At 31.5% G+C, this 22,688-nt stretch overlaps 1 protein-coding gene and 1 long non-coding RNA gene across 19 annotated transcripts; one reads left to right on the top strand and one right to left on the bottom strand.

Moving 5' to 3' along the window:
* Positions 1–2,633: 2,633 nt before the first annotated feature.
* Positions 2,634–6,066, top strand: LOC107405954 (receptor-like serine/threonine-protein kinase SD1-8). Its single transcript, XM_016013045.4, has 7 exons — positions 2,634–3,941; positions 4,285–4,401; positions 4,487–4,707; positions 4,829–5,036; positions 5,131–5,368; positions 5,518–5,668; positions 5,764–6,066. Exons 1-7 carry the CDS (start codon positions 2,792–2,794, stop codon positions 6,064–6,066), a joined length of 2,388 nt encoding a protein of 795 aa, XP_015868531.3. The 5' UTR covers positions 2,634–2,791.
* Positions 6,067–6,122: 56 nt separating this feature from the next.
* LOC132799553 (uncharacterized) lies at positions 6,123–21,880 on the bottom strand. Of its 18 annotated transcripts, XR_009634279.1 has the most exons (11): positions 21,550–21,778; positions 21,402–21,473; positions 20,609–20,731; positions 19,684–19,753; positions 17,852–18,099; positions 10,225–10,362; positions 8,461–8,607; positions 7,911–7,985; positions 7,654–7,769; positions 7,017–7,084; positions 6,123–6,137 (listed from the first exon to the last, which is right to left on the bottom strand). It is a non-coding gene; the product is annotated as an uncharacterized LOC132799553 (long non-coding RNA). The 18 variants fall into 18 exon arrangements; XR_009634274.1 differs by lacking the exon at positions 6,123–6,137 and having other exon boundaries at positions 6,961–7,084; positions 21,550–21,776; XR_009634280.1 differs by lacking the exons at positions 7,654–7,769; positions 7,911–7,985 and having other exon boundaries at positions 21,550–21,773.
* Positions 21,881–22,688: the final 808 nt, after the last annotated feature.

Genomic DNA, 22,688 nt, shown 5'->3' with positions numbered 1-22,688 from the left:
CATAGATTCTCAAGTGGAATCTCTCTCTTTTCTATCAAACTCTCTCCTGGAGTTTTAATTTTTCTCTTAAGCTCTCTATGGAGTCTTTACAATGCTCTCAACACTCCTTTCTTGGGATTGGATTGAGATGGTTTTTGGCTTGGTGAAAGCAATGGGATGGAGCCTATTTTTAAGCTCACAAGGTCGGTCACATGTCCACCATTTTCAATTGGTTCTGACGTTCAACACCAACCTCTGACAGTTGCCCACAATTGTTGAGCAAGTTTTACGCTGAAGTTGCAGGAGCTCTTGTCAACAATGGTGAGTTGTAGCAATGTGGCTAGTTTCACATTGTCGGTGTGGTACAGCTAGGCTTCACAATTCTTCCCCCCAAGCTGCATTTAAAACTGATGGTCATTTGTTATCCATTCTAGCTATGTCTCTGCACAGCTTCAACTTTTTTTTAGCAACAACTTTTGTTGACATATTTGCTAGATTCTCCTTTGTATGGATCTTCATTAGTTTCAACAATTGTTGTTCTATTACTTCGAGTATCCAATGATAGCGAATGTCAATGTGCTTTATACGGGAATGATACATTGAGTTCTTGCTCAAATATTTGAAAAATGAAATTAAACATTGTCAAAGTGGAGGTAACATGCCTCCACATGTTTGACTTAATTTACAAACAAGTAGAATGATATCTTCTTGTATCCTTCATCTTTTAGCATTGAGACCAGTGGTTACATGTCTCCTGTGTATGCAATGCATGGACTTTTCTCAATAAAATCTTATGTATTCAGCTTAAGAGTGATTTTGTTGGAGATTGTGAGTGGCAGGAAGAATGCAACCTTCTATGAGCCAAACTGCTCATCGAACCTACTTGGATATGTAAGTGACAAAAACAGGGCATTGGCATTGTATCTCTTTTACTCTTATGCATCTAGGTTTTGTATTTCACTTGTTTAACTTACAATATGTGAAAATTATTAAGGCTTGGCAATTACGAAATGGTGGACGATGCATGGAACTAATGGATTCGACATTAAGCAGTTCATGTTCAGCGAATGATACAATAATGTGCATTCAGCTGAGACTACTGTGTGTTCAAGAAAATGCAGGGAACAAACCAAGTATGTCAGATGTTGTTTCATTGTTCAGCTAGGAACGGATGAGTTTAGCTATGCCTAAATAGCCTGCATATTCCGCTCTTTTAAATGCAGGAGATTATTCAATCTCAACAAGGCAAAACCTTTCTCAAAATCTTGATACAACTTCAGTTATAGAAGCATAATGACAGCTCTCTAAACTTGTATAGCCAGTTTGGTACCTATTTCTTTCTTGTATAGGAAAAATTGTTGGCCAATAACCATCATGGATTCTACAACACAAAATCAAATTATTTGTTATTTTAGTGACTATTGATTTTGACATTTTGTTGTATTGCTAAGCATTAAAATTGTTGCACTCCAAATTCTTTCCTAAGTATAATGGATTAGAGTTTTTTAACTTATGTGCCTTGTTCCCGTGCTAGTTCTTCATGTTTTAGTAAAAGGAAAAATTGGATTGAATAAAAAGTTATGGAATAGTGTAATTTTTATTAAAAAAAAAACAAAATAATTGAAAAAAGAAAATCCATCATAAATAAAAGAAAACTACATAATCTTTAAACAATAATAATAATAAAATAAAAACTAACTTTTTGGACAGTTATTTGAATCATTCTACCAAAGCAATGTATATTTTTACATTTATAAATATTAAAATGCTTAAACAATATATTTATGAGGTCAACTTAATAGTTGAGTAAGGAGAGAAGCTGTCTACCGTTATTATTTATCATGAACATTTACATGGTGTTTTCAACTTGAAGTTATATGGTATACACAAGCTAAAGGTTGTTTACATTTTCCTGAAACCCCCAACAAACCTTTAAAAAAATTAAATAAATTCAGAAGATTCAAACTGCATGCGACATATGTATATATATACATATATATATATATATATATTAATACCAATTTGTCAATTAAGACTGAATTTTGAAATGTATGTTGATGTCTTGATTTTGTTTGATGGTTCATGGTTCTCTCGTCAAGGAAACATGTAAAAATAAAAAATAAAAAAAAAATAAAAAAGAAGAAAAAAAGTAATTAGTAGGTGTGACATCCTCAAATTGTTTCAATAAATTCATACATACGTATCTATGTGGTGCAACCGCTCCATTTGACCAGCGGTAATATTATTATTATTATTAGGATTTACATTTTAACGGTATCATATTGAATCATAAAAATAGTACCAAATTTCTTTAATATCCTTTTTACATATTTTATTATTAGTTACTTTTCAGATAGCGATATCATCTATGATGGAAGCGGGAATAATAAAGAAAAAAGAAGCTAATATCTGATAGTGACAGGTGGTAGGAAATTAAGATAATTAATTTAATAACCAAAAGAAGGATAATATAAGATCATAGTTATGAACCGCTTAGGTCAACTGTATGACTCTCTCTCTCTCTCTCTCTCTCTCTCTCTCTCTCTCTCTCTCTCTCTTTCTAATCTTATACTGGATTAAAAAAAACTCCAAATATGCAGCAGGGTTGGTATGAGGTAAAAACATGTAAGCTTGGAAGTATTCCTTTATGTGGTGCTATCCCTTTTTCTGTACGAAACGAAAGCTTTTTCTCTTCAGCATGAGAACCTCTTTTACTTTCTTTTTTGTTTCCCACTACCACTAAATGCTGCTTAAGTTATTCTACATGTGGAAAGGAAAAAACATTTGCTTATAACTTCTTTTTGAATTTGACATGAAAACATCCAAAGTTTTTCTTCACTTTCATATATTCTTTTGTTTTTTATGCTCGTCTCATGCCTTAGAAAAACTTACGCCAGGAATGACTTTGCAGGGCTATGAAACATTGATTTCTGCTGGTGGGATGTTCGAGCTAGGCTTCTTTACTGAACACAAGTTAAGATTTCAGTACCTTGGAATCTGGTTCAAGAATGATAGAAACAGAAAACCAGTCTGGGTTGCAAACAGAGGAACTCCACTCCTGGATTTCACTGGAGTTCTCAGCATAAGATATGATGGGAACTTGGTCATGACTGATGTGACAACAATTCCAAATATTGTCAACAATGGAGAACTAGCAAAAAGTAATGAAACAAGCGCAGAAATTCTCGATTCGGGAAATTTAATCCTCTTGGAATCAGGAAAGATCATATGGCAGAGTTTCGATTACCCAACTGATACACTTCTCGCTGGAATGAAATTGGGGTGGTTTAATATAAACACAAACAGCCTCAGGTTGCAGTATCTTTCATCATGGCTAAGTCCGTCCGATCCAAATACTGGTTTTTATTATCTGGGCCTTAATACGAACGACACTTCAAGATTCAACCTCTGGCGCCTGGATAGTGCTTATCAGCAGATTGGCTTATGGGATGGATATGAGTTCAGATTCTTTTTCCAGAGCTCATCAGATAATCATTACAATTTTAGCTATGTTTCAAACAGCAAAAATATTTCTCTAACTTTCCACAACATAGAAAATGAGGGAATTACTTGGTTTGTTTTAGATTCAGATGGGTCAATCATCGAGTTCAGGATGGAAGGTGAAGAGATTTCAAGTGTGAACTATTCAGTATGCGATGCCAAAATGCCACACAATTCTACAGGATGCTTGATATTATCACCAACCATGTGCAAAGATGGAGATGATTTCTCATACAACAGAGGACTAATACCAACTTCGATGCTTGTCAGTTTGCCGGCGATTACTAGTCCCAGCGAGTGTGATCTCATATGCAGGAGCAACTGTTCATGCGTGGGTTATGTTTCTATGAATGATAATGGAACTGGATGTCAAATTTTCTATGGAGAAAAAGCTGATCTTCTGAACAGCATAGGGCTAGGGAACGATGCAATTTATATGCGAGGAGATGCTTCTAAATCTGGTAAGCTTTAAATAGTTGCAAAGTATTGAGAGAAACAACTCTTAGTTATGATTAAAGAGTGACTCATGTTAAACCAATTAGCTTTGTTGAAAGTTCAGAATCAGAAGAATTCTCATTTTAAGGTTTTCAAATGAGTCCTCTGTCTCAACTATAAGTTCTTTCGCTTTCATTTTCTTACAAGACCACTTCCGATATGTGCTTTTGTTCGAATGTTTTTTTTTTTTTTTTTTTTTTTTTTTGTTATTTTCCAGACTATAACATTTTTCTGCAACAACCTTGATAGTCATCCAATGACCAGAGGTCTATAGCTTTCCTTTGTCTGTTCATTCTTTTATTTTCTCAGATCATCATAGAAAGAGGAAACTGCTGCTGATGATTGTCATCATTCTACTGCTTCCTTTGCTATTGATACTTTTGATAAAGTTCTCATATGGCGTTTCAAGATATTTCCATTATTCAGGTAACATCTCCAACATCTATAGCCATCTACAATTTAATAAAATTTCTGTAGTATGTACAGTACAAAAACTTCTCCATATTGACAGGAAACAATGAGAGGAGCCCAGGAAGCATGCGAGAATTTCAGACAACGCTAACATCCCAATTAAGCACTAATAAAGATTATAGCGGAGCTGATATTATTGAATTCAGCACAAAGAAGGATCATGAGCTTCCCCTGCTTAGCTTTTCCAGTGTTGTGGCAGCCACTGATAATTTCTCCACCCTGAATAAGATTGGACAGGGTGGTTTTGGACCTGTTTATAAGGTATTTGTTATCAGTCAACATTTTTTTCGCCCCATTATTCTTCGAACGATGAGAAAATTGGATTACATTACATTAGTTTCTTAGTCGCAAATATATACTAGTAGCCTGCACATTTTTGCAGGGAAAACTACAAGGGCATGATATTGCAGTCAAGAGGCTTTCTAAATATTCTGGACAGGGATTAGTAGAGTTCAAGAATGAGGTAGAGTTAATTTCTAAACTACAGCACAGAAATCTTGTCAAGCTTTTGGCTTGCTGCATTGAGGGAGAAGAAAAGATATTAATCTATGAGTACCTGCCTAACAAAAGCTTGGATTCTTTCATCTTTGGTTGGTATATATATGGTTCCCATTTCCTTTTTCTTCATCTTTCTTGTTCAATTTGATGATTCATATCCTGTGCTCGAATATGCAACCATTACAGATGCGGAAAAGAGAACTCTGCTGGATTGGAGAAAACGCAAACACATCATTGATGGGATTGCTCAGGGACTTCTTTATCTTCATAAGTACTCAAGATTAAGAATTATTCATCGTGATTTGAAAACCAGCAACATCTTATTGGATGACTGCATGAACCCCAAAATATCAGATTTTGGAATGGCAAAAATTCTATTTGAAAGTGAATTTCGAACAAAAACACATAGAGTAGTTGGAACATAGTAAGTAACTCATATACCTTCAAATATGAAATTAAGCATGACAATTGGAGCCTTCATATATGTGAGCATGCAGTGTTATAACATATCCTCAATTTGCAGACGTATAACAATATATTCTTGTATTCTTCTTCTTTTGGCAATGAGATCAGTGGCTACATGTCTCCGGAGTATGCAGTGCATGGCTTTTACTCAATAAAATCCGACGTATTTAGCTTTGGAGTTATTTTGTTGGAGATCGTGAGTGGCAGGAAGAATGCAACCTTTGATGAGCCTAATAGCTCATTGAACTTACTTGGATATGTAAGTGACAGAACAAGGCCTTGGTTATGTGTCTCTTTTATTCTTATACAGCTATTGTATTTGATTTGTCATGTTACAATATGAAAACTGTGTAGGCTTGGGACTCATGGAATGGGGGGCGATGCATGGAGTTAATAGATCCAACAATGGATGCTTTGTGTTCAGTAGATGATACAATGCTGTACATTCAGGTGGGTCTGTTGTGTGTTCAAGAAAGTGCAGAGGACAGGCCAACCATGTCAGATGTGGTTTCAATGTTCAGCAATGAAAGGACGAGTTTACCTACACCTAAACAGCCTGCATATTCTACTCTTCTAAAGGCAGCTGATAGTTCAATCTCAAGAAGGCAAACCCCTTCTCAAAATCTTGTAACAATTTCAGTAGTAGAAGCTCGGTGACAACCTTGAACTTCTATGAACAATCTGGTATATCGTTGAAGAGAAAATTTTTCCGGACTACTACTGTCATACTACATCAAAAAGAAAAAAAAAAAACTATATATAAGTTCCTTAGAGAGAATTAGTGAGAACTTAATAGAGTGTCTGGCAATGTTCCAGGACCAACTTTTCTGTTTTAATAAAAGACAAAACAACAATGGACATTGATTGTAAACAATTAAAAAAGAAGATTATAACAAAAAACTAAAGCCATTTGATTCATTGTTTTTATGCATTTTCTTGCAATGTATTCTTTGTTTATGTAGTGAAATATGGATCCTTGCAAGTAAAAATTTGCTGCATTTGAAATCCACTGTATAATAACCAAGAAAGTGTCCTTTCTCTGCTTGCCCAATGCATGTTCTGCAAATGAACTTAGGGTCTGCAATTGAACTTAGACAGTGCGCTCAAATTTTTCTCTTGTGAAAATCAAGAACGTGCCGCAGATAGAACAAGTTAAACCAGAATGACAGTACTCAGGCTTCAAATCTGTTTGAAGCATACAAGCTTGGAATCATTCAAGTCACTATTAAATAAAAGTCCCTTAGATTTGAGAATTATAGTTGTCCGAATTATTTTAAATCAAATTCTATCTTCCAAACTAACACAGTCTGGATAAATATGCAAAAACCATGCCAAATCTCTCAGCAAAATATAAAATATAAAACATAAATGTGATGCCAAATTACTTGTATCTGTAATCTGTAGTAGAACACCAATTGTAGCATTTAGTGAAATTACTCGTGGTTGCTGGACCGACTTCAGAACTCAAGCAATCAAGGATTGTGAGGAATATCTATAGCTTTAGTCATGTTGGGAAATCAGTAAAGAGTGCACATGTAAATCAAAAACTTGGCCAAATTGTAGTTAATGTGATTCAATAGGTTAATGGGGTGACTGAAATATAACACCTTACAGGTCGGTCAGCCTCTTGATATCCAAAATACTTGTGGTTCCCAGCTCACAGATCTATTTCATCCTGTTGCAAAAGTGCTAACCAAGTTATTTCAAAAATGCTAAGCCCACAAACAGGTATAACATTAAGGTCTAGTCTTTGTACATTCTACAAACATATTTATATACACATATATATATATATAGACCTTGCAATTCATATTCATGGATCGGGTTTGTGTTAACCCATTTAATAATTGGGTCAAAAATGCTTAATCCAAATTCGACCCATTTATTAATCATGTCATGTAACTAAAACACTAACCCAACCTGTTTATAATAAATCAACATGACACGACCCGCTTAACACGATTATTTTAATGGATCGTGTTGATCTATTAACCTATTAACTTGGAATTGACCTGTTAACTCGAAAATTAACTTATTAACCCGAAAACTAATATATTTATTGAAATAACCTGTTTAAAATGCCAAAAATTCTAATTCACAATACATAAATCTCAATATACGTGCATAAAAAAAAAAAAGTTCAATACACCAACATTAACATTTCAATGTCCTGATAATAGTACTACACCAATACAAAATAAAATAAATGGCTTCAGAACCATATAAATAGTCTCAAATTGTTACCATAATATATCTAAAACCAAAGGAAAAAGGACATAACCATCATTATGCTCCAAACTTATTTGTCAATATCCAAATTCGTAACCAAATATGTCAATTTTGGTGCTCAACAATTAGGCCTGGAATCATTATATAAATAAAAAAAATCAATTAAATATAAAACGTAAAATAAAATGTTAAAATATAATAAAAATAAATTAAACAAATTTTAAGATTCATATAAACTTATGCTGGAGTATTGGCATAATTAGAGCACTGACTTGAAGATTCTTCTTTATTGATATCACAGCTCAAAACATCTTCAGTAAGATCATCAAGTTGTGCTTAAAATTTTTCTTGCATTGCATAAATTAGTGAAATCAAGAAATTATTAATATTTATCATAACAAACATAAAAAGAAGAAAAAATTTAATGGGAAAAAAAAAAACCAATTCTCTTTTTTTCTAATAGTGGTTGTCTACATTTTATCCCATACTTACCTCAATATTTATGAATATTAAACCCAACATATTTTGCTCACAAAATAAATAAGGTTGACCTCTACTAATTTGTTAAGTCTAATTGAAAACAAATTACCAGTTAAATAACCTAAAAAGTTTCATACATGCGAACGAAATAAAGAAAACATTAATAAAAATAATTATCTTTTTCTCCAAAAACCCAATCTCTTGTACAAACTATTGCTTCAATAATACTATGCTTTAATGAATTGCGAAATTGATCTAATGCTCGTCCACTAATGCTAAAAGCAAATTCAAAGGCAACAATGGATATAGGAATACTCAATAGATCACGAGCCATTAAAGCACCTTCGGGATAACGAAATTGATTTGCTTTCTAATAATTAAGGACATTCAATTCAATTCAGTAGCCATCCTTGGCTCTTCTAAATAAAGCTTCAATTGTGATTTTTTTGTATTGACATCGAACTCCTCAATTTCACAAATATTAAATTCCTACATTGTTAGAAAATAAAAATTTCAATAAGATTCTTTTTCAAAAAATTATAGATAACCACTAATTAACACAAACACAAGCAATTAAAAAATAAAAAAATAAAAATTTAAGAATCATTTACCTTCAAAATAGGACTAGCTGTCTTTCTAAAAGCTCCAACATCATAAGATGTGGTACTTTTTTCTTTCTACAAAGAATGTGTAGAAGATGTCGAAGGCCTTTCTTGAACATACTCTTTTATATATTAAAAATAATTTGCTCTTCACTTTTATGGATGTACTAGAATGACTAGCTCCATAAATTTTCCTATAACACCAATCTACAAATTGAAGCTTATATCGAGGATCCACAACCACTGCAATGGCAAATATCAAACTAAATTCTGACAAATACTTCTCAAATTTTTTAAGCATATGATTAGCCATGGTTCTCAAGTACTCATCCTCACTTTTAATATTTTCCTTCAATGTAACATAACAAAAGAAAACCGAGGAAAAGTACAAATTTGAAGTAAGATATTTAGTGCCCAAAAATATGCAAATGATGTCATAAAACAGACCCAAAAATCTACTTATCTTTTCAATCTTCTCCTACTCATAACTAGAAGGATAACTCTTATAATTTGAATCAATTAGTTCCAAATAACAAAAGGCACGCCGATAGTGCAATGCACTTTCAAGCATCAAATATGTAGAGTTTCATCTAGTAGGCAATCTTGCCTCAAACCTTTCTTAGAGTCCATTGAAAACAATTTAACACATTCCAAAAACTTTTACTTCCTTACATATTTAATACTTTCTTAAATCTTATGAACAACATTATCAATATCCTTAAACCCATCTTGTACTATCAAATTAATAATATGAGCACAACATCTAAAATGAAAAAAATCACCATCACAAACTACAGCCCCCTTTAATTGCAATTAAGTAACTAACATATCAACAGAAACATCATTGGCCGAAGCAATATCCAAAATTAAAGAAAACAACCTTGTCTCAATTCACCATTCACACAACAAAGAGTATATTTTTTTTGTCAATGCTATCCCAGTATGTGGAGTGGCATATAACAGAAATTTAACACTCTTTTGTGCAAGACTCACTCTTTGTCAATGAAATGACAAGTAAGACATATATATCCATCAGTAGTTGTAGAAGTCCATATGTCAAAAGTCAAACAAATTCTACCAGGAGTTGCATCAAACATGCATTTTATCCTACATTTTTCTTTCAAATGCATTTTAAAAACATCCAACTTAGTAGTATTTCTAGAAACAAGTGTATATAAGGATGCAAATATTAAAATATGGATTTAATTCCATCATACTCAACAAATTGGAAAGGTAAATCATGTATAATTATGGCCGAAGTTACTAATTCTCGAAAATGTTCAAAGTCAAATTTATATGCATTCAACAAGATAATCTCTCTATCTTGAGATATCAATAATTAGCCTATCTCATGAGTGTTTCTTCTCACACAGCTTTTCAAATGACGGATCAAATTATCCATTCCATATTTACTATCACAAAGCGAAATCGTATCATAATTTTTACATTTACATCTTTGCTTACCATCAATATCTAATGGAAGCACATCAAAGTAAAACCAAACCTTTGAAATAAGTTTTCTCTTGCGCTTTGCTTTATGCTCACTTGTGACTCCCTCCATAGGACTTACATCATCTTCTAAATTAATAGGCACTTCCAAGCTAATTGATTCAAGATTTACTTGAAGTTCGTCCATATTTATCTGCATGTTTTCGAAAAAAATAAATTGCATATTAAAATATAATATTGTAATAAACTTAAAGGCTGATTTATGATATATCAAATTTCTTTCACTTAACAACACAATCAATAAAAAAGAACAGCACACCAATAAGCATTTAAAAGACAAAGAGGAAGAAAAAGAGTAAGAGCATTTTGTTCATCACATTCACAAGCATATAACTGTAACAACAACAATAGCAAAATTAAAAACTGTAACAATAATAAAATGAAACTTGACCATATCAAATATAAATATTTGACTGGCATGACAAAATAAAAGCATAGAGTTAGACAAAAGAAACAAAATAGAGATGCCATTTTGTTTGTGAGTTTCCCCATTTCTAAGTATGCCAAACTGGCAAATTTAATGTAAAGAACAACACACCTAAATTGCACCAAATAGGCCTACTAACATAATGATGAGAAGAAAATTAAATTCCACTAAATTAATGTCCAGTTAACAGCAAAAGATGTTGAACACCATTTAACTTATAGGGGGAGAAAATAGAAGGAAAAGCATAAACACATAGGACAAGAAACAAAAAACCAGAGAAAAACAATAGAGAAGTTCTTATATGGTTATGGTTCAACAGTCAACCACAGAGCTATTTGCATTTTCTTTTTCTTTTCTTTTTTCCTTTTTTATTTTTTCTTCCAATAAGCAAAATATAAAGTGAGCAGGATCTGGAAAATAAAAACAAAACAAATATCTTACAGTATTTCCTGCTTCAGATATGATATCACTCTATGATGACTTGCATGGGATTAATCTATCTCATACAATGGACAATTAAACTATCATTTTATTGTTCTCTTCTTCCTTTTGGCATCGGGACCAATGGCCACATGTCTTCGGAGTATGCCGCACATGGCCTTTACTCAACGAAATATAATTTATTTAGCTTTGGAGTATTTTGTTGGAGAATGTAAGTGGAAGGAAGAACAATTTTGTTGGAGAATGTAAGTGGAAGGAAGAACACAAACTTTCATGAGCCAAATTGCACATTGAATTTACTTGGAAATGTAAGCGATAAAACAAGGCCATTTTCCATCTCTTTTATTCTTATGCGGCTATTGTATTTGACTTGTGAAGTTACAATATGAAAATTATGAAAGCTTAGGAGTTATGGAATGGATGGAGTTAATGGATCCAACATTGAGTGGCTCATACTTAGTGAATAATATAATGTTGTGCATTCAGGTGGGTCTCTTATGCATTCAAGAAAGTGCAAAGCACAGGCCAACCATGTCAGATGTAGTTTCAATGTTCAGCAATGAAATGGCGTTTTCACTTATGCCTAGACAGCCTGCATATTCTACTCTTCTAAATGCAGCATATGGTTCAATTTCCAGAAGGCAAATGTCTTCTCAAAATCTAGTAACAATCTCAGTAGTAGAAGCACCTAGCAGTTTTAAACTTCTAAAGTCAATCTGATACTCTAGGAGGATCAAACAATTCTTAACTAAAACCTGTTAGGAAATTAATAAACCTAAAAACCAAAATGTATATATATATATATATATATATATATATGTGTGTGTGTGTGTAGGAGGAGGCTATAGTGCGATCCGTCCACATGCAGACCCGCATCAAATCCGATACTTTTTAAAAAAAACATCGGCTTTGGTGCGGGTATGCATGCGGACGGACCACACCGTAGCCTTTCTCTATATGTATATATCTACAAAATAACTACAAATATGAATATCTCTAGGTACATTAATATATAAAACAATATATAAATAACTATAATGAGATAAAGATGAACAACTCAAAGGTATTGTCTTAGTATTGTAATTCCAAGAAAGTTAATCTTTACATATTGATCGAAGCAAAAGTTGAACTCTCTTTCCTTAAGACAATATGCGCTCTGTTAAGGTGCTTATAATTTTACAATGGTTGTCTCCTAGGATACAACTCCAAATTCAAAGACACACATTTGTTAATTATTTTCAATGTCTTCTATAATAATTCCATATGTTATTTATAGACTTTAGAAGGATATCTAGAACGGACATATTGTTCCAAGACAAGACATATTGTTTCAAGAGAAGCACACTGTTTCAAAAAAAAGACACATTATTTCAAGAGAAGTCATATTGTTTCAAAGAGAAGACACATTAATTAGGAAAAAACACATTGATTCGAACATAAATAGACACATAAGAAACATTACATCTGTTTGTATTGAAATGATGTAAGTTGTAACTTTCTATCAAAAGTTATAATGAATGTTTCAGAAAGAATTTGTATTCATTCTAAATTTCTAACAATCACCCACATAAATAAATATTGACACATTTAAAAAGGATTCACTCATAAAGTAATTCTTTTAGGAAAGATAGCTTTTAGCTTTGAATCTTCCTTAGTGACAGACTATTAAATTTACAAACTAATAAGTAAACATGATGTCTTGAACTTTTAGCCATTGTTGTAAACTAAGACAATAGAATTCACACAATCACTTTCCTAAACATTGTTGGCTCTTTCGGTTGTATTCATTTTGGCCCTCATGACTACTCTAGAGAATTCCAGCCTATTAAAATTCTCGTAGAAGCGACCCTTCACACTCACATAGGTGACATCCTATTAAAAGTAAAACCCCATTTAGATTTCCAAAGAAGTCATTAAAAGTAATGCTTATCCTAACACACATTACAGGCAACACTAATTATCGTAGAAATGGGTAGAGCTATATAACTCTTAGTGTTCTTGTTGAGTCAGTTGAGATTCAATTATCCCTTTAAACCTAAATCTTAGAATCTATAGTTTACTAGATAGAGTTGCCATCAAGACAACTCTAAATTAATGGCTTTAATTCCATTCCCCTTGATGAATAATAAACTTGCTCCCTTGTTAAACCTTTAGTAAGCTGATTTGCAAGATTATCCTTAGATTTCACATAATCTATAGATATTATTCCATTTGAGAGCAACTGTTTTACAATATTATGTATTCGATGCATATGTTGAGATTTACCATTATAATTTTGGCTTTATGCCCTTTCAATGGCAGATTGACTATCATAATGTATGCAAATAACATATAGAGGTTTTAACCATCTTGGAATATCCTTTAAAAAAATTTGAAGTCATTTTGCTTCTTCTCCAACTTTATCTAAAGTAATAAATTCATATTTCATTATGGACCTTGCAATACAAGTCTGCTTGGAAGATTTCCATGATAATGCTGCACCGCCAAGCATAAAAACATATCCATTTGTGGATCTTGAATCATTTGAGTTAGATATCCAATTAGTATCACTATATCATTCAAGTAGAGTAGGATATATTGTAGAATGTCATCCATAATCCATGTTATGTCTTAGATATCTAAGAACTCTAATTACTGCCATCTAATGATTTTTACTAGGATTACTTGTGTACCTAATCAATTTGCGAACTGAGTAAGGTATATTTGGTCTTGTACAACTCATAACATACATTAAACTACTAATAATCCGAGAATATTCTAATTATGATACACCATTCCCATGATTTTTATAATGGAAAGTTTGGGTCTATTAGTGTTTTTGAAATACGATCACCGTCTTTGTCATATATATTAGGCAACTTTTTAATATAGTGCTTTTAAGTCAGAATAAAACCAACTTGTGTTCTAGAATTTAATTTTCAGAATAACATCTATGATACCCAAATCTTTCATTTCAAATTTACTAATCAAAATTTTCTTAGTAGCTTGAATTATTTCTTTAGTACTACCAATGATGAGCATATCACCTACATAAAGACATATGATGACATAATTATATTTAGTGTCTTTCTCATAAACACATTTATCATATTCATATATTCTAAACCCGTTTGAATTTATTATATTGTCAAACTTTTCATGCTATTGTTTTGGAACTTGTTTTAAACCATATAATGATTTTACAAGTTTACAAACTTTATTTTCATTTTCGGAGCTACAGATCCTTTAGGTTGTTTCATGTAAATCTCGTCATCTAATTCACCATTTAAAAATGTCATTTTTATGTCAATTTGATGCATTTCTAAATTCTTTAACGCAACAATAGCAATTAACATTTGAACAGACATAATTCTTGTAACTGGTGAATATGTGTCAAAATAATCTGCACTTTCTTTTTGTTTGTAGCCCTTTGCCACTAATCTCGCCTTATATTTATAAATTGACCCATCAGCTTTCATCCTTTTCTTAAAAATCCACTTGCAACCTAAAGGTTTACTTTCAGGTGGAAGATTTACTAATTCCCATGTATGGTTTTGCATGACGGATTCGATTTCACTATTAATTGCTTCTTTCCAATAAGGAGTTTCAAGTGTAGACCTAGCTTCTTTAAAATTCTTTGATTCAATTTCTAACATGAAAGTTAAAAATTCTGGATCAAAAGATTTTGAAATTTTCATTCTTTTACTACGTCTTGGCTCACCGTCTGTTTCCTCTTGATTTTCATCTTCATTATAAGTTCTTTTTGAAGAACTTGTATCACATGCCATTTTACAAGAAAATACAGCTTTATGAAAATATGCACATCTAGATTCAATAATTGTATTAACATGCATATCAGAAATTTCAAATTTATACACAAAAAACCTATAAGCATTATTATTAATTGCATATCTAATAAATATACAATCAACATTTTTAGATCCTAAGTCTCTTAGGATCAGATATTATTACTTTAGCAAAATATCTTCACAATTTTGAGTATTTATAGATAGACTTTCTACCTTTCCATGACGCATAAAGCGTCATATTAGATTTCTTATGAAGTAATTTATTAACAAGCAAATTTGCAGAAAGTAATGCTTCCTCCCACATATTTTGAGATAAACTAGAACATGTCAACATAGTATTCATCATCCCTTTTAAAGTTCTATTTTTGCATTCTACAATACCATTAAATTTGGGTGAATACAGAGCAATGGTTTTATGAATAATTTCATATTTAGAACAAAATAAATCAAAAAGTGTATAATATTCATCACCTCTATCACTTCTTAAAATTTAAATCTTTTTACTAGGTTGATTTTCAACTTCATTTTATAAAGCTTAAATGCTTCCAAAGTCTCATCTTTGGATCTTAATAAGTACATATAACAATAACGTGTACAATCACCAATAAATGTGATAAATTATTTTTTACCGCCTCTTTTTTGCACAAATTTTAAATCATATATATCACTATAAATTAAATTTAAAAATTGAGTATTTCTATTAATAATATAAAAAAAAATGTCTTTGTTAATTTAGATTCAACACACATTTCACATTTATAATCTAAATCAATATCAAATTTAGTATTAAATTTAAATTAATTAATCTTTTCATAGTAATATAACTAACATATCTACAATGCCAAACATTGGAAGACACAATCACAAACATAAAATTATTATTATTATTATTGAAAGTAGGCATCACAGTCATTTACATTAAGTTTAAAGAGACCCTCGCTCATAAAACATTTACCTAAATACATACTTCCTTTAGAAAGTACAAATTTATCAGACTCAAAGACCAACTTAAAACCATTTTTATATGTAATGATCCAGACATAAGATTTTTGCGAATATCAGGAACATGCAACACATTTGTGAGTGTAACTTCTTTTCCAAATGTCATCTTAAGTATAGCATTTTCTTTCCCTTCAACTTTAGAAGTAGAAGAATTCCCCATGAAAAGTTATTCTTCCTCATGATTTGGAATTTGATAAGTGGTTACCACAAGAAATTCAGCTTTTACCGACAAAAGCTTTTTGTCGGGAAAAAACTCAACTTTCGTCAGTAAACGTTTTACCGACAAAAATAAATTCGTCGACAACTTCATTGCCTAAGCTTCCTTTACGCTTGTCTTTACCAACAAATTTTATGATTTTCTCGGATAAAGCTTTTGCCGACCCAAAAAAAAAATCATCGCAAAAAACCATTTCCCTCAAACCAAAACTTGTCGGTAAAATCTTTTGGCTACAAAAATATAACATATTTTTATATTCTTGAAATGTAACTAGCGAAAAAATTATTTTTTCGGCAATAAGTTATTTGCCGTCAAAATTACATGTCGTCGGCAAAGCTATATTTCACAACGCAATTTGTTTCCTCGACAAAGAGTATTAGCGGCGAAACCAATTTCCTCGGCAAAAAGTTTTAGCCATGAAACCCTATTCATCGAAAATTAGTTTTAGCGACAATATAGTTCGAGAAAACGCTTTTAGGTCACAAAAGGTATTTCGTCAGCAATAATCAAATGTTTACCGACGAAATAGTGCTGAAGCACATAATTCCTTAGCGATGAAAGTGTTTGACAGCAATGTTATAATTACCGAGAAAAATGTGCTTATACTGCCAAGAAAAAAAAAAAAGGAATTAATATATCAATAATAGAAAGATATACCTAATCAGCAAAACTTTCAAATAAATTAATAAGTGAATCAAGTATCTATGTAATAATCACCTATCTGATAAGATATACCTCTCCAACATTCTCTGGCTTCATATGTAATAATCACCAATCTGATAAGTATCTATATGTATACATTTTAGTAAATCAACATATATATATATATATATATACACACACACATATATATTTCAACTTGCACACATAGTATTTTTGCTACCCAAAGGAGATCCAAACTTCAACAAAAAGCTGAGATGCATTATATCTCATGCAAGCCGTTTGTAATAATTTTTTATGTTTTTACTTTTGTATTTAATTTTCTAGTGGGGTGGCATGTTACATACAGACCAAATAGAAGAAAAAAAGGCAAGGAAACATCAGTTTGAGTCTCAGAGGACCACAAGAATTTCCGCAAAAAGGAAAATATGTATATGAAACTAGTTTATATTATTTATTAGAATTCATGAATTGGATTTTGCAAATTGTGGTGTTCTACAATTTGATTGGATTGCAATAATATGGTGGACTGCTATATTAAAAACTTTTTGATTCTGTTTATTTCTCTTTGGGCAGTGTGTGTTGTTAATTTCATCAAATTTCTTTATAGAAAATACATGATTAGACTAATTTTAAAGATTGCACTTATTCATAGGCTAATGTTGGGAGTTTTTTCATTCAGTTACAGGGCAAAATACAAAGCTTGTCAATGTTGAAGATAAAATAATACTTAACACCTTTATATTTGTTTGTATATTTGCATTAAATGCATAAAATTATTAGACTTGATATGGTTCTTAAACGTTACATGATACCCTAAATCCAAGCAAAAGATTTGAAGTGGCTCTTCCTAAGTATGAAATTCCCATCCAGTTCATACATTGAGGTTTAGGGTCATTGATAGGTCTACCACTAGATCCAAAAACACTAAGTGTTCAGCTGTGTGCATGGTGAAACATGACAGATTGACTAGGTCCAAAAACACCAAGTGTTCAGCTGGGTGCATGGTGAAACATGACAGATTTGTTTTAGCTTATATAGATGACATTTTAGTATTTAGTATAAATATGAAAGAAACTAGAAAAACCTGTAGAAGGTCCCTGATTCTTTTTCTTTCATTCTCATCAATCTGCATCCATGTCTGAACTTCTAGAGGAGCATGCTTTCTAACTAGATAACCGCATTCACTTGTTAATTTACTTGAAATCTTGTCATTTGTGGGCGTCCCTGTGGCATAATCTAGTTCCACCTTTAACCTCCCCATAGTTGCAACCATAGCTGCAGTTCCTTTGCTAATAGTCCCTCCTCTAACATTTTTGCTTTGCAAATCGGATGCTGGAAATATTAAATAAACAAACAAAAATTTGTGTAAATAAAATAGAATTAAGAATACTGATTTAAGCAACTATTTATATGTAACTAATATTAAATAAACAAACCTGACAGTTAATGCTATCAGAGTTAAGTGATTAAGAATACTGATTTGATGAATGTATCCTAGTGTTTGTGTATACGTTTTGTGTATTATAAGTAGTGTTCTAACCTGAACAAGTTCATCAATATGTTGAACGGCAAAAGAATGAGAAGGGCAAAGTTCGTCTATTCTAGAGAGTAAGTAAGACCAACGGGTGTTTTTTCCATGAGAATTGCATATAACATGTCTTAGTATGCTCAAATTATTTTATTTTTGTAGTTTGAGGCTAACTCTGGGTATCAAAATCAGTGTATGTTGAATTTTTATGTGTCTCTAATATCATGGATTAAAATAAACATATTTTGATCCAACCAAATACTGTTGTGAATCATAATAGATTTCAGTACCAAATGTTTTTTAGCCACTTCAATAAATGATGCTACATCATCAACATATTCTCTAGAAAGTCTTTGAAAGACCGATCCAACTTTTATCCATCTATTTCATACATCAAAGATAATCAAAGATCCATCCCATTTGGGTATAGATGAAAAATGTGGCATGGTTAAAATTAAATGGTAGTTGAAAGTATACACAACATGATTCAATACACATATATGAAAAAATATACATGTTGTCATACATACATATCAACATTATCTAACAACAAAACCATTGATCTGTATTTAACTCCTTCTATTTAGGGATTATTCTAATAAATTCGACTGTAATACAGCAAGAAATTTTTGAACTTTCGTATGCCTTACTAATAAAAACACTAATGTCCCTAACATTTGGTAATATGTCAACTAGATTCCTTCAGGTTTCAATACCATCAATTTAGTGTTTTTCTCCAACAGCTACACAACGGGTATAATCGCAATTACATAATTACCATAATGGTTAATATCTTCCAAAGCCCCTGATGTTTGGTAATATATCAACAAACTCCCTAAGGTTTAAACAGTTGTTTTACATTTTTAGTTTTTTGGCCTTTTCTTCTTTGTATCTGATTATCAATATATGTATTTTACTTTTTGAAAATTTTGGTATTGTTGTTAATTTTTTAAAGAAAAATTTATGTAACTATATATTATAATTATATATATATAGTTATATGTATATATATAACAATATATATTGTTGTTATTTTGGTATTGTTGTTATTTTGAGTATAACTTGTCCGAATTTATGAAGGCAGTTGATATTGTTGTTATTTTTTTAAAGAAACTTTTTTTAATTTTTAGACCATACTTTTTTTGTATACTTTAGATATCTAAGGAAACAACTAATCAAAGCATTGATACTTTCTTCTTGGCTAATGGACAGTGTATTACTATTTGGATACTCATAAGATTAGAAGAAGACCTGTAGAAAATTCCTATAATTGTAAACTCATTTAGCCTTCAAACAGATAATAAATGAATACAAAATCATGAAAGAAACAGAACAACAAAGTAAGGCATGCATGGGAAAGTAACAAAATTGTTGTATACTGTACATACCTGTCCTTGAAATGGTTCAGGAACGCATAATTGTGGCTCTGAAGCTTGTACCCAGTCCACTTCTCTATGCCTAATCACATGATAACACCCACCAATGAAAGAGTCAGTAAAATTCACGGTAGATTGATTGAGCAACAAGATTAAGCAGTAAGCATTATAACACAGGATCGTAACCTTATGTCTAATAGATAGTGGTATTGCATTTTACTTATCTTCATAAAGCAATCATTATACTTAAGCTGAACAAATTTGTTACCCAACAGAGAAGCTCCACAAAACCAAATCCTTAATGTAATATGATATGCACCACAAGGACTAAAGACAAAATGGAGCAGTCAAGAATCACTCAATCCCAGATATTCATGAATACATTCCATGACATGATTTCCACAAAACTAAAGGTGGGAAAGCTCACAATTTTTAATTACATCAACCACATAAAGCACCATAACCTTAGCTCAGGCAATTCAATAACACAAGCACACTCAACCACTTCTACTCCACCGTGCTCTACATGAACTAACAAGGAAGATGTGAGCCTGTGAATAAGAGAGGGGTCATGTCCCTTCAGCGTAAAATGAAACAGCACATACAAAAATTTGTTTCTCACTGAAACCACCTAAACTTGTAGGAAACCAAAAGATATTTTAGTATTTGAAAAACCAGTGCACAAATTCCTATAATGATACTTGAATGTTACTAGTCAAAAAAATAATAATAACATCAGAAGTGCACCAAGGCTGTGGAAGGATAACTTATTTTATCTCCAATGTGAAATAGCTGAAACATTACTAGTTCTGTCAACAGCAATAAAGCATTCACGATTATGCTGAATATTTACAAAATGAAGCAAACTTCTTTGTTGATTGCCTATTCAGTAACTAAAAACTAGATAAATAAAAATAAAAATGACATTGAAACCCACCAATTCTACAATGAAGATTCCAAAAAGACCAATCATACAAGCTCTAGGATTCCAAATTTCAGCAGTCTTGGTGAATCCAAGAAACGAGGGATTGAATTTTGGCACTACTTTTGGCACTTCCACCTGAGATACAGAAACCCTTTTTTTAATTAACTCCCATATAATGCAAATATTGACTATGATAAAGAACAAAAGAAAGCCCAGTTCATATATGTAAAAAAAAAAAAAAAAAAAAAAAAAAAAAAAAAAAAAAAAAAAAAAAAAAACTCACTGAAAAGCAACATACTCGGGCAGGAGGTTTTGCAGCTTGGACCCTAACAGAGATACGAATTTTGGAGGCGTTGCGAGGCCAAATAGGATAGCAAAAAAGGGGCTGCAGATTGTGATGATTTTGTGTTACAAGTCTAGCAGGAATGAGAGAAGATGTTGTTATGGTAGATGAAAGTACTGCCATTGTTTCGGGTTTGATAGGCATAGAAACTCTGTTTTCCCACCTTATCGACTCGCTCAATAGCCACTCAAAAATATATTTAAACTAAAAATACATAAGTTTTTCTGTACACAAATTTTCGGGGGTGGTTTTTCCCCCTCTACTCTTACTGATTCCCATCCCACAAATTAACAGAAATTAGGAGCAAGCACTCTTCTTTTCCACAATGAAATAGAATATTGATAAACAAAAAGTGAAAAAAATAAATAGATAAATTAGATATCATCATATCTACATCACCAAACAGAAAGGGCTCATAGCAATATCCCAAAAAAAAAAAAAAAAAAAAAGAACAACACCAACCTGCAAAACGACAACGACCAGGGACGAGAACAGCTTTAAAAGGCAACCAGCAGATCGATCGGCGACCACCACCTGCAAAAAAAAGGAAAAAGAAAATCAAAGAGAAATTCAAAGTGAGATTCGAAGAAGAATATGGGTTTGCTTCAACCTTTGGAGATGCAGAGAGCAGCTGGTTTTGAGGGAAGAAAGTGGGTTTGCAATGGAGATGCAACCTTTGGAAAATGATTTTGACAGAAGAAAAAAAAAACAAAAAACAGAGAGAGAGGAGGAGAGAAAAATAATGGGATAAATTAAGTATTTTGATTATTTTTACACATTAGGACTGGCGGGACTGTGAGGTGGAATGGGCAGGCGCGAAAATTTTTTATCTATTGCCTACGAATATGTTAAAATTCTCGCCAAAAATACAAAGTACTTACCGTCAAATTTTATCAATTTCTCGGAAATAGAAATTTTTCTGAGGAAAATCTATTTCGTCGGCAAACGTTTCGAACAATTAAAAATATATAATATATATCAGTTTTTTTATAAATACATCCAAACAAGAATAAAAAAGCAATATATTTACCAAATAAATAAAATATATATTTCATCCACAAATATTTTTAAAAAATAAAATACATACAATATAACAAATATACCAACTCTCTACCATTAGAATGCAACATAGAATATAATGAAACTCCAAATTTAATTGTAATCTAAGATAAAAAGTAACTTAGTTTTATATATACATGTTGGTGCAATTTAATTCATATATTACGAATTATAAAATAATATTACTACTAATAATAACAATAATAATACTTTATATATAGTTTTATGTAATTATAATACTATTTATTAATTAGCAGACAATTAATTTTTTTAATATAAAAATTTTACATACACATGTCCCCAAAAACTACAATTTTCCCAAATGTTTATTCCATTATCAGTAATAAAATAAAATATTTGGAATATAGCAAATCATTTGTAAGTTAAAATATAAATTAACTAATTTATAATGAATACTCTTATATTACTACTACTAATATACATATATATATATATATATATGTGTGTGTGGAAATTCTATGGTGAGTAAGGTCCGCATGAGAACTACAGTATTAGTGATGGTTTTTTATAATATTAATGATGCTTTTTTAGAAAATCGTCACCAATATTATGAAAAACTGTCACCAATACTATATCAATATTATGATCTGCATGAAAACCGTACGCATCATAGACGGACTGTATATATGTGTGTGTGTGTGTAAATATATAGTTACATATAATAATAAT

Source organism: Ziziphus jujuba, chromosome 1 (genome assembly GCF_031755915.1).
Source record: "Ziziphus jujuba cultivar Dongzao chromosome 1, ASM3175591v1".
Lineage (NCBI taxonomy): Eukaryota > Viridiplantae > Streptophyta > Magnoliopsida > Rosales > Rhamnaceae > Ziziphus > Ziziphus jujuba.
Note: the sequence above shows the minus strand (reverse complement) of the source record. Positions and strands in the feature narration are given on the sequence as shown.

Excerpts from the sequence above, each read along its gene's own strand:
- LOC107405954 (XM_016013045.4), top strand. The coding sequence starts at position 2,792 with ATGAAAACATCCAAAGTTTTTCTTCACTTTCATATATTCTTTTGTTTT. Across the intron at positions 3,942-4,284 it reads AGGAGATGCTTCTAAATCTG|ATCATCATAGAAAGAGGAAA; the intron begins GTAAGCTTTAAA and ends TTATTTTCTCAG. Across the intron at positions 4,708-4,828 it reads GTTTTGGACCTGTTTATAAG|GGAAAACTACAAGGGCATGA; the intron begins GTATTTGTTATC and ends ACATTTTTGCAG.